General features: G+C 42.9%; 1 protein-coding gene across 8 annotated transcripts in view; it reads right to left on the bottom strand.

Moving 5' to 3' along the window:
* Positions 1-771: 771 nt before the first annotated feature.
* tnrc18 (trinucleotide repeat containing 18) overlaps positions 772-10,625 on the bottom strand; it is a 209,172-nt gene continuing 199,318 nt past the window's right edge. For all 8 annotated transcript variants that reach the window (XM_072480919.1, XM_072480918.1, XM_072480923.1 and 5 more), the window contains 2 exons: positions 6,461-6,697; positions 772-4,767 (listed from right to left, as the gene is read on the bottom strand). In XM_072480919.1, the coding sequence (XP_072337020.1) occupies positions 4,561-4,767; positions 6,461-6,697 (444 nt within the window). In that variant the 3' untranslated portion in view covers positions 772-4,560. The remainder of the gene's footprint in view (positions 4,768-6,460; positions 6,698-10,625) is intronic.

Here is a 10,625-nt window from a genome sequence, read left to right as displayed (position 1 = left end):
ACCACAAAGGATTTTTTGAAATAGTGCTGACTTGAATCGAGATGATCCATTTGATGAGTGTGGGTAGTGTTTAGAATCAATGTTAACAGGTGCTACTGCTAGGAACCGTTGCCCCCCCCTCCTGCTTAACAGCTGACAACAGCTGTTAAGGTGCTAGCTCTCTGATTGTTTCCTGACACAAAATTCTGCCGCTCACAAAGGGGTGAAGAGTTTTGTCAGTTTTTTTGGCCTGGTGCCTAAGTGGGGCTGACCTCGGCCTATGCTGATGTGAGTGAGCAGCCCAGTAAAGGTAAAGGAAAGAGCATTTGGACAGGTGCCCAGAAGGATTGATGTGGAGAGGAGGAAAGAATAATGAGCAAGAACCCAAATGAACAGCAAAAACAAAAATATTCCGCTAAATTATTATCCATTAGATGCCTCACTAATCTCCAAGATTTTTTTAAAAGTCTTTATTTAGAAAGAAAATATAATACAAGAGCTTCAAAATAAAGGAACTGTTTGTCCTACCTTAATTGTACCCAAAGGTTATGGATCCCTGACTCGGGTGTGAACTTTATTCTAAGCTTTCATTCATATCCAATAGGTATTGTACAAAGAAATATATGCAAGGTTTTTATCCTGGTGATTTGCAATCGGTTACAATAGACTTGAGAGAGACAATGTAGGAATTTAAAGGTTGTATCATGGACAAGGAGGATATGGTGCAGTTGTTCCCCTTAGTCGAAGGGTCAGTTACAAGGGGACACAAGTTCAAGGTGAGGATTTGAGGAATTTTATTTTTTATTTTTTTTACAGAGAGGGTGGCGGCGGTCTGAAATGCATTGCCTGGGAGGGTGGTAGAGGCGGGTTGCCTCACATCCTTTAAAAGGTGCCTGCATGAGTACTTGGCATGTCATCACATTCAAAGCTATGGGCCAAGTGCTGGCAAATGGGATTAGGTAGGCAGATCAGGTGTTTTTATGCGTCAGTGCAGACTTGATGGGCCGAAGGACCTCTTCTGCACTGTATTCTTCCGTGAGTCTGTGTGAATTGATAATATTATTGTAATGGCCAATTTCGCTGTAATGTGACACAGTGACAATTTTTTTTTTTCTTTAATAAATTTAGAGTACCCAATTCATTTTTTCCAATTAAGGGGCAATTTACCGTGGCCAATCCACCTAGCCTGCACATCTTTGGGTTGTGGGGGCGAAACCCACGCAAACACAGGGAGAGTGTGCAAACTCTACACGGACAGTGACCCAGAGTCGGAACCTGGGACCTCGGCGCCGTGAGGCAGCAGTGCTAACCACTGTGCCGCCATGCTGGTCCAGTGATAATTTTTTAAGTTCAAGTCCATCATATGAAGGAATTCTGCAGAAGAGTCATTTAGATCTGAATCATTAACTTTATTTCTCTCCACAGATGCTACCAGACCTGCTGAGTTCATCCAGCATTTTCTGTTTTTATTTCAGATCTCCAGCATCTGCAGTATTTTGCTTTTAAGGTGTTGGGTGTCAGAAAAAAATGTAATTGGGTATGGAGATGTGAAAAGGCCAATGGAAAGGTAGCAAATTAAACCAGCAAATACTGGAAATTCAGTCAGGAATTGATAAAAGGGACGCGCTCTCAAATATAATCTGTGGTTTGTTCAGACGCTGACTGACTTATTGTCTTAACTTCGGCATTTTTCTGTTTTTATTTCAGATTTCTGACAGTGTACTTGTACTTCTGCTGAACATGGACAAATAGGGTGTAATAACTCGGCAGGCAAGAATCTCACAGGATTGAGTACAATACTGGTTTTACACATCATTCATTATCACTCGCTGGTGACTTCAGTGAGTATAAATCAGGCAGTATTCCACCTGATCGAGTCAGCTTCCGCTTGGGTAGGTTTAGTTCAAATTAACCCCCTGGTGTTTGTAAATACAGGAAATAATATTAGCACGGCTCCCATGTGCATGACAAATAGTGTAGGGAGAGGACACAACACAGTGTTACACAGTACTTGTCAGGTAACAGACAAAATAACCTGATGTCCCAGCCTAGCAAGAGTTGCCCTATAAAGTTGAAATTGGGTCATCTGAAAAGGGACCAATACATCACATTCACAACATTTAATACTTGAGAGAGTTTTGTTAAGCTTTGAGAATACATTATTTTCCGACTGCTTCTGTCTTGCAACAGGATTTCATCTCGGGAGTAAGGAACTCAATTTTAAACAAGCAGGGATAACAAATGCATTTTGGGCCCATTCAGTGACCAATAAGATGCTGGCGGGATAATTGACTTGGACGGCAGAACTAAACAGACGATATCACATTGCCCAGTCCCATTAGAGGGCTGCCACTGGCTTCATACCTCTGGCTAAAATGCGCTCCTGCCTGCCACTTCTTGTCCTGCTTTGGAATTATGGCTGAAATGTTTATGTTCATTATCTCACCAGTTTAAAAATAAAACTCGCTTGAAAGTGTGTGTTTGATTTCCTGCCATTTGACACGCTTTTCATTTATAAAACCCCACTTGAGACACAAAATGTCGACGAATTCAAATTAATAAAGATATCCGTGTCATCAAAAGAGCTGCAGCGAAATACCAGTCTAACAGAGGCCACATAAAGCTAGACTGTCTTTACACAATGTTAATTAAAATTGTATTTGCAGCTTCTCGGGAATCTAGAGGTTAATTAAAAAGGCGGTGAAACAAGACGATAGTTCTACCAGAAGAACTGGTTGCTCTGGTTACAAGTGCGCATTACATTCTGAGGAAGTGGCCTCCCTATGACTGAACATTTCCCATTCTGATAGCTCTGATGCATTCTGGTCTCCTGCAACAGGTGCAAAGTGCAGAGTCTCACATAAGTTGTGCATTTTTTCCAGACCCATAGTCAGGGCACACTGATGTTTTGAATACTTTTGTGTATATACTGAAAAGGACTTGAGCATTAAGCTTTCGGAATATCACAGCAAACACTTTAGTTTAAAAAAGGAACACATTTTGGGATGAATTATTTCAGAGAACTTAACAGTGAAACTGAAAAGAATGGTGAAATTACTTGGTTTGTTTTGAAAAGTAAAACTGGTCAGGAGTCGCTGGTGTCAAAAAGGCTTTCCATTTGACTTTATTTGCTAATGTGTGATCTTCAGCTGTTGATCCCACTAAAAATTATGACAATGCCTGATTTTTTTTAGATTAAGTGACTTTTATTAATGATGTTAGGCACCAGTGAATGTTATGATGAAATTTGAATGGCCCAACTTTAAAAGCCCAACTTGTTCAACAGGGACACCTCTGCTGTATTTTTGTTGATATTATTCACCATAAGCTCCTGCAATACTTAGTTTTAGATGTATTCTAAATATTAATCAGTTCTGAGCCAAAGACAATCCGCTTGGTGGGGGATTTGATGTGGTTGGACTGATTCTGAGCACAAATGTCAACTGTGTCCACTGGGCATGCTCAGTGATGTGGTGCATTGTGGGAATGTGTCTGGTGAGATGGTCAGGGAAGACACCACTCCCAAGGTGCACTAGAGTCCAATACATGAAGAGCGTATACTGTAGTTCCACTGACGTGGATTCAAGTGCAAGTGGTTTGCAATTTCCCTGCAAAAGAGGCCTTTTATATGATTCTCTGCAGTTAATACCAATATGGAGTGAACTGCGAGTGGCATTCAAAGGTTAGTTGTAATTGTCTGTACAACACATATAAGTATCTATATACACAAATACAATGTGAAAATCTCTCTCCTCACTCTCGATTGTCGGTGATCACCTCTCCTTGGAAGGCATTCGGCAGTGAAATAAGTGCTCTCCATCAACACTATAGTTTTCTTACTTAGTCGCCACCTAGGCAAAATACTGTTCGAGTTCACTGTGAATTTACATCTGTCTATCCCTGGAAGAGTTCATTGATCTCACAAGCTATAAATAGAGCTTAACTCTCTTATATCTCTGACAGGTCAGATTTCCCAGTCATTGGAAAAGACACCGTTCAGACATTTGATACAGGACATGAGTAGACCAATCTGACAACTATACATAAAAGTGCTTCCCTTGCCCCAGCTGAACTGAATGAGGCCGAGAAGGAAGTAATCTGTGCTGTAGAAAAATACAATAATATAGTATCTCTTCTAAAACTTATGTTTCTCTTTTTAATCGACATGCTCCAAACTCAGACGATGCTCTTCACCTGAAGTGAAACTGAGGCCTTTGACCTCTGCATGTTCAAATATGACATCAAACAACAGGCGGTGACCACCAGCACCAGCACAGGATCCTAATCAAAAGGAGCCAAAAAATGTCCGGACTAGATGGTGAAATGATGTCATCCTATTCACTCGTATTAGGCGCGTAAACCATTCTTTGTCTGTGCCTGCGGGGAGCCTTGCTGGTTGGGAACACAGGTCAGCTAACTTTCCCCAGACTGACAGGCACCGCTGGAGGCCCGTTCTGGCAAAAAAAACAGCGATGGACCGGGGTAGCCACTTCTTGGGAAGTTCCAATGCTTTGTCCCGTCTTTATTTAGTTTTCCCTGAAAGGCGCAAATTCTTGATGCCACTCCACCTTTGTTTATACCTTAGCAAATGATGGGCACACCATCCGTATTGAAGATCATGCCTGTGGTTGGCTCGTATGTTCCAGCCAAATGATACAAGTCCTCACTATCTTGGTACTTCTTAGTCTTCGCCATCAGCTCATACTGGTCAAGGTTGACTACCTGACACTTGTGGGAGATGGTCTGGACGTCATTTTCGTCTATGTGCGAAGACTGGTACAAAGCACGCTGAGGAGGGAAAAGGGAGAATATCATGGAATCTTACAGCACAGAACATGGCCCTTTGGCCCATTGTACCCCTGCTAGTTTTGAATACAAAATTACACAAATGTAGACAGCCCATCTGCATTTTGCTTTTGCACTGGAAGTATGTGAGCAGTGAATCAGCTGAAAGGAAAAAAAATTCTGTCCACAGTCATTCATTTTTATCTCTCTGATGAGACTATTTAAGACCAGATCTAACTCCATGTTGCAGATAAGGTGGAGGGATGTGCATCCTGAAAGGAGGCGCAATAATAATAAATCAAATTGGATCTTCCTAATTTCCGGAAAGAGTATCAGAAATGTGTGACATCAACTCGCCCAGAAATTCGGGTACATCAGTTCATGGAGGGGGCAAACGGTAAATGCCCTGTGCTAGAAAGATTGAGGCCGAACCTTCCAGGGTATTGAGCCTTGGAGCTCATTGTCATGGAGCAGGTGCAGCGGCCCACTGGTAAAGACCACAAAAAGTCTGAGGATAGAATAAACAAACAAATCCAACTGCTGCAAGCACTGCATGGCAAACCGGTCTTGGCGAGGGAGACCCTCAAACAGTCCTTAGGTCTCTTGTTTACACATAGTGCCTCTTCATTCATTTGCCCGTACCCAATTTGGCTGTCACACACTTCCTATCTGGCTTTTGGAGTCATCCATGTAACCTGCTTAATGTCTGAAAAATTGAACACTGTGTGTCTCAATATCTAGGCCCCTAAGTTTCCAGGATTTTCTATTTGGTCAGTCGAATACAGAAAACATAAGTCTTTCCCAGTGGCTTGAGGAGTTAACTCAGTGAAGCAAGTGAATCATATAAACTAGGAACTGTGAAAACTTGACTGGTACCCATCCTGGTGGCAGGAAGGGAGCCACCATTGGCATCAGCACTATCAGGTTAGGAAGGGGAAAGATTGCCATCCAGTACTGTGTGCTGGAGATAGATGTCTGGATGTTGGGAGGCAGACCCAATTAGATTTGCCTATTATGCCCTCTGATGTTGAAACGGAATACCAACACCCATTGTCAGGGCTCGTTGATGAATAGTTGTTTGTGGCCAATTATGCTGGAGCACAATGGAAACTACTGACTCACGTGGAACCATACCCCAGAAAAACACACTTGCTTTCAGGAGAGGGAGCAGGCAGAACACTGTAAAGAAAGGATCAGCAGGTTGATGGTTACTATCTCAGGATTTTCTAACTGGTTAATAGTTGTCTGGTAAAATGTTGCAATCAGGAATGTGGCTTGACAAACCAAACCTAAAGATGAATGAAAACCTTACTGGTAACAGTCTGATACCAATTCATGTGCTGCTAATCCTAGAACAGAATCATAGAACCCAACAGTGCAGGAGGAGGCCATTTGGCCCATCGAGTCTACACTGACCCCCCCTGAAAAAGCACCCTACCCAGGCCTACCTCCCCGCTCTACCCCGTTAACCCAGTCACTAAGGGGCAATTTAGCATGGCCAATCCTTCTAATCTGAATTTTGGAGTCCTACTATAATCCATAAAAGAAAATAGATCCCCCGTAAATTGCAATAGTCATTCAAACGTTGAAGTATATTCATTACCAGAAAATTACATGACCAGGAGCTGCTCCCAGTGGTGTTAATGGGTTAAAGGTGCGAGTTTAAAATCGACCAAAGATTACTTTCCAAACTCACCTTGCCATCGTTGAGTTTTTTGCCCAGGTTGGTCTCTTCTGGGTGGTAGAACCATTTCACTCGCACCACCATGTTGTTGCCCCAGGACTCCCACATGCTTTGAATCCTACCAATGTACGGCAAGTTGGGGCGTCCGGCAGAGAGGAAGACGGCACAGTCTCCAAGGCGAATGATTTCTTTGCCTCTGACAATAGCTTTGTAGAAGAGTTTCTTCGCTTTCCCTTTCATTCCTCTCCTCTGCATAAAGATGAGGTGTGTTAATCATTAGTATAGTAATCATGACGTTTGCTTTCCAGCTTATAGACTGATGATACAGAGGCATGAACTATAAGAACAGTTTCTGGTGTTCATTAAGGTAAAGTCATTTGTGACTATATATGTCACAGCAAGTAGATTTTCAAACACATTGTAAATACAAATATTACAAAGCCTTTCTATAGCCTTTCCTTTCAGAATCTGTTTTTGACACAAACTGATGCTGTGGAATACTGAACTGGGTGAAAATATTTCCATTGATAAGTAACTCCATATACCTACACTACACGACAAAAGCAGAAATTTTTTAAAGAGCAGGCTTCTCGAAGGAGCCCAGAGCTTTTAGCAGCTGCCATTCCAGTTTAAGTTAAATAGGAAACATTACAACAATACTTCTTTTTTTAAAAAATCAATATGTTCCGTAAAGTATTGTTGACTATTTCTTCTCCCCAAAGGGAGTAGACAGGAAGAAACCTTTTCCCCTTGGTGGAGGGATCAATGACCAGGGGACATAGATTTAAGGTAAGGGGCAGGAGGTTTAGAGGACATAGGAGGAAAAGTCGTTTCAACCAGATGGTGGGAACTCGCTGCCTGAAAGTATGGGGGAGGCAGAGACCCTCAGAACATTTAAGAAGTATTTATAGATGTGCACTTGCGATGCCAAGGCCTTCAAGGTTATCGGTAAAATGCAGGAAAATGGGACTAGAATAGTTGAGTGTTGTTTTGACTGGGGCCGACGTGATGGGCCGAATGGCCTTTTCTACGCTGTAGACCTCTTTGACTCTATAAAATGTTTTGCTCAGAGGGCCTTGAAAGGTCTAACATCTCTATCAATCTATCATCAGATTTCTGTATTTTTCAGTATTGGTTGAAAAGCTACCATCTGAACTTTGTGGCTTTAAATATATGTCAATAAACAAAATGTTTTCTGCAATATTAGAATCGAAAAGTAGAAATGTGATTGCATTGAAGCTTAGTTGGACCACACTACCATGTGCAGCTCTGGTCTCCATAATATAAAAAGGATACCGGGGCACTGGAGGGGGCGGGGAGAAGATTTACAAGGGCAGAAATGTGTGGGTTTACATATCAGGAGACGATTGACAGGCTGGATCTCTTTATTCATGAAAAACGAAAGCTGCGAGGTTTTTAAACCTCGAGTCTTTAAAGTAATGTAGGTATTTGCAGGCTAGATAGTGGGCAAATGTTCCCACTTGCAGGGGAAGTGTAAAACTAGAGGCCATTAATAAAATACAATCACCAAGAAATCCAAAAGGAAATTCAGAAGAAACATCTTCACCCAGAGAGTGGTGAAAATGTGGAACTGGCTCCTAAAGGGCATGGCTGAGGTGAATAATATAAATTAATTTAAGGGAAAGCTAAAAAGCCAATGGGGGAGTAGAGAATGCAGGCTAATGCTGACAGATGAAGGAGGATGGGAAGAGGCTTGAGTGGCAGTAGTGATTGGGAAGGCCGAGTGGCCTGTTTCTGTTTCATACATGCGGCCCTAATACAAGAAGGGGTTTCCTCAAACAGAAAACTTTGTAAAGTCTTACAGCAGCATATCTGGCGCTGAATTCATATTGCTGACATGCTTCCGCTAAACAGCCCCGTTTATGCCACCCTAACACAACGCCAGGTCAGCAGTGTTTTAAAGTCATTGATGTCCCGAGCTATGTTGCTTGGATCTGTGCAACCTTTCCAATTGCTGAGGATGACAACAGTGAGCGAAACTGCACATTGCTGGGCTGATGTTTGAGAGTTTAGTCAGAAACATAGGTCTCTCCACTTACATTTATGACCAGAAAAGAAAAAGGCTTGAATTTATATAGCACCTTTCATGACCAATGGACATTTCAAAGCACTTTACTGCAAATGAAGTAGTTCTTGCAGTCACTGTTGTAATGTAGGAAGCACAGTGGCCAATTCGCATACAGCAAGATCCCACAAAGAACAAAGTGATATTGACCAAGATCATTAATTTTGCTGATGTTAATTGAGGGATAAGTATTGACCAGGACACCAGGGAGAATTCTGCTGCTACACTTCGGAAAATATTGTGGGATCGTTTATGTCCACTTAAGAGGGTTCATTGTGCCTTTGTTTAACAAATGATCCGAAAGCCTTGCACTGTGCTCCTGAACCTGGTGTGGAACCCACAAGCTCCTGATTCAGAGAGTGCTGGCCACTGAGCCAGGGCTCACACCAATAGGAGACATACTAACACCATCACAGGTTCCAGCATTGGTCAGAAGAGGAAAGGAAACAGGTCAAATGATGGTATGTGATTTGTAATTGTTAGGACTAGATTCAACTTAACAGGAATTTGATTCACTGTGAGTCAGTCATGGAGGAGTTGGTATTGTCAGGGTTACTCAGGAGCAGTCAGGAGGGGAACCCATGGAGATATTTCTGTTGTCCAGCCTGAGGAAGCTCAGGTTAATTGTTAACCTGGGTGGGAAAAGCATTTCGCGAGGGCTGGGGGTACTGGTGGGGGTGGCCAGGGGGACAGTACTTGGCAGGTCGGGTCCTCGCATGGCCGGCGCCATGTTTTTCGGTGCAACCGCTGCAGGTCGTCGCCGAGCGCATGCGCGGCCATGGACCTGGCCATTCTCCGGCCGTTTTTGTCATGGGAGCCGGGAATTCCCAGGATCGGTGAGGGTTCGGCGCAGGTTTTGGTATCGTAAAATGCCACAGTTCCCACACCGTCATTTAGTTGCAAAATTGGTGAATCCAGCCCATTGTCTTTATCTCGACTCCTGTTCTTTAACCAATTATTTTATATCAGTTTTAAGATTGAAATTGCCTCTCAATGAATTACATTTTCTGTGACAAATTGTGCAGATTCTAGCCAATTTGAACCCAAGACTGGAACACTATTCTACAGGAAACCTGGACGTTTCTCTATAGAACATATTTCCTGGGTTTCCAGGCCCACTGCATCTTCGACACTGTTGGACTGAGTGTGTGTGGCTTGCCTATAGGCTGATCTTGTGGCAATTGCTGTCCCAGGTGATCTGCCTATAGACAGAGAGCATGGAAAATTCTCCCTTTAAGTCTTTCCTGATGTACCTATCAACATGCAAAGTGTCCATCACACAGGGGAACTCTGCCAGGCTTGAGCACAATGCTGCTATTGAGACATAGAACATACAGTGCAGAAGGAGGCCATTTGGCCCATCGAGTCTGCACCGACCCACTTAAGCCCTCACTTCCACCATATCCCCGTAACCCAATAACCCCTCCTCACCTTTTTGGTCACCTAAGGACAATTTATCATGGCCAATCCAACTAACCTGCACGTCTTTGGACTGTGGGAGGAAACTGGAGCATCAGGAGGAAACCCACGCAGACATGGGGAGAGCGTGCAGACTCTGCACAGACAGTGACCCAGCGGGGAATTGAACCTGGGACCCTGGTGCTATGAAGCCACAGTGCTATCCACTTGTGCTACCGTGCTGCCCATAAACTGGTAATTTATATCTTCTGGAGCCAGGATGAAAACCTTCAAATTTTACGTTTAATTGGAGATCTCAACTCCATCAAATTCTCAATGCCTCAGCACCTCATCTCATTCACACACTCCATCCTTTACCAGTCCCTCCCAAGTCTCCGTCAGTCCACCCAGATCCTCCAGCACTCTAACTCAGAGCTCTCTAATTAGCAGTTTCGAAGCCGCGTGTGGCCTTTTAACAGTTCATTTGCAGCTCCCAATCTTTTCCGTAACAGAAAACCGCAAAGTCAAGAAAAGTAACGGTAGTACTGTTGTCGTGAAGATAAAAGGCTAACGCTTTTGTTGTGAGGAGCAAGTTTTATGGTTGCTTCCAATATTATTTATAAGAAAACTGAAATGATAAATTATTCGAAATGCATTTTTAGAAGTAAAACTTTCAATCATGAGAATCAATAG

The sequence above is a fragment of the Scyliorhinus torazame genome, chromosome 17 (assembly GCF_047496885.1).
Source record: "Scyliorhinus torazame isolate Kashiwa2021f chromosome 17, sScyTor2.1, whole genome shotgun sequence".
NCBI lineage: Eukaryota > Metazoa > Chordata > Chondrichthyes > Carcharhiniformes > Scyliorhinidae > Scyliorhinus > Scyliorhinus torazame.
This window is presented reverse-complemented; position numbering and strand designations above follow the sequence as displayed.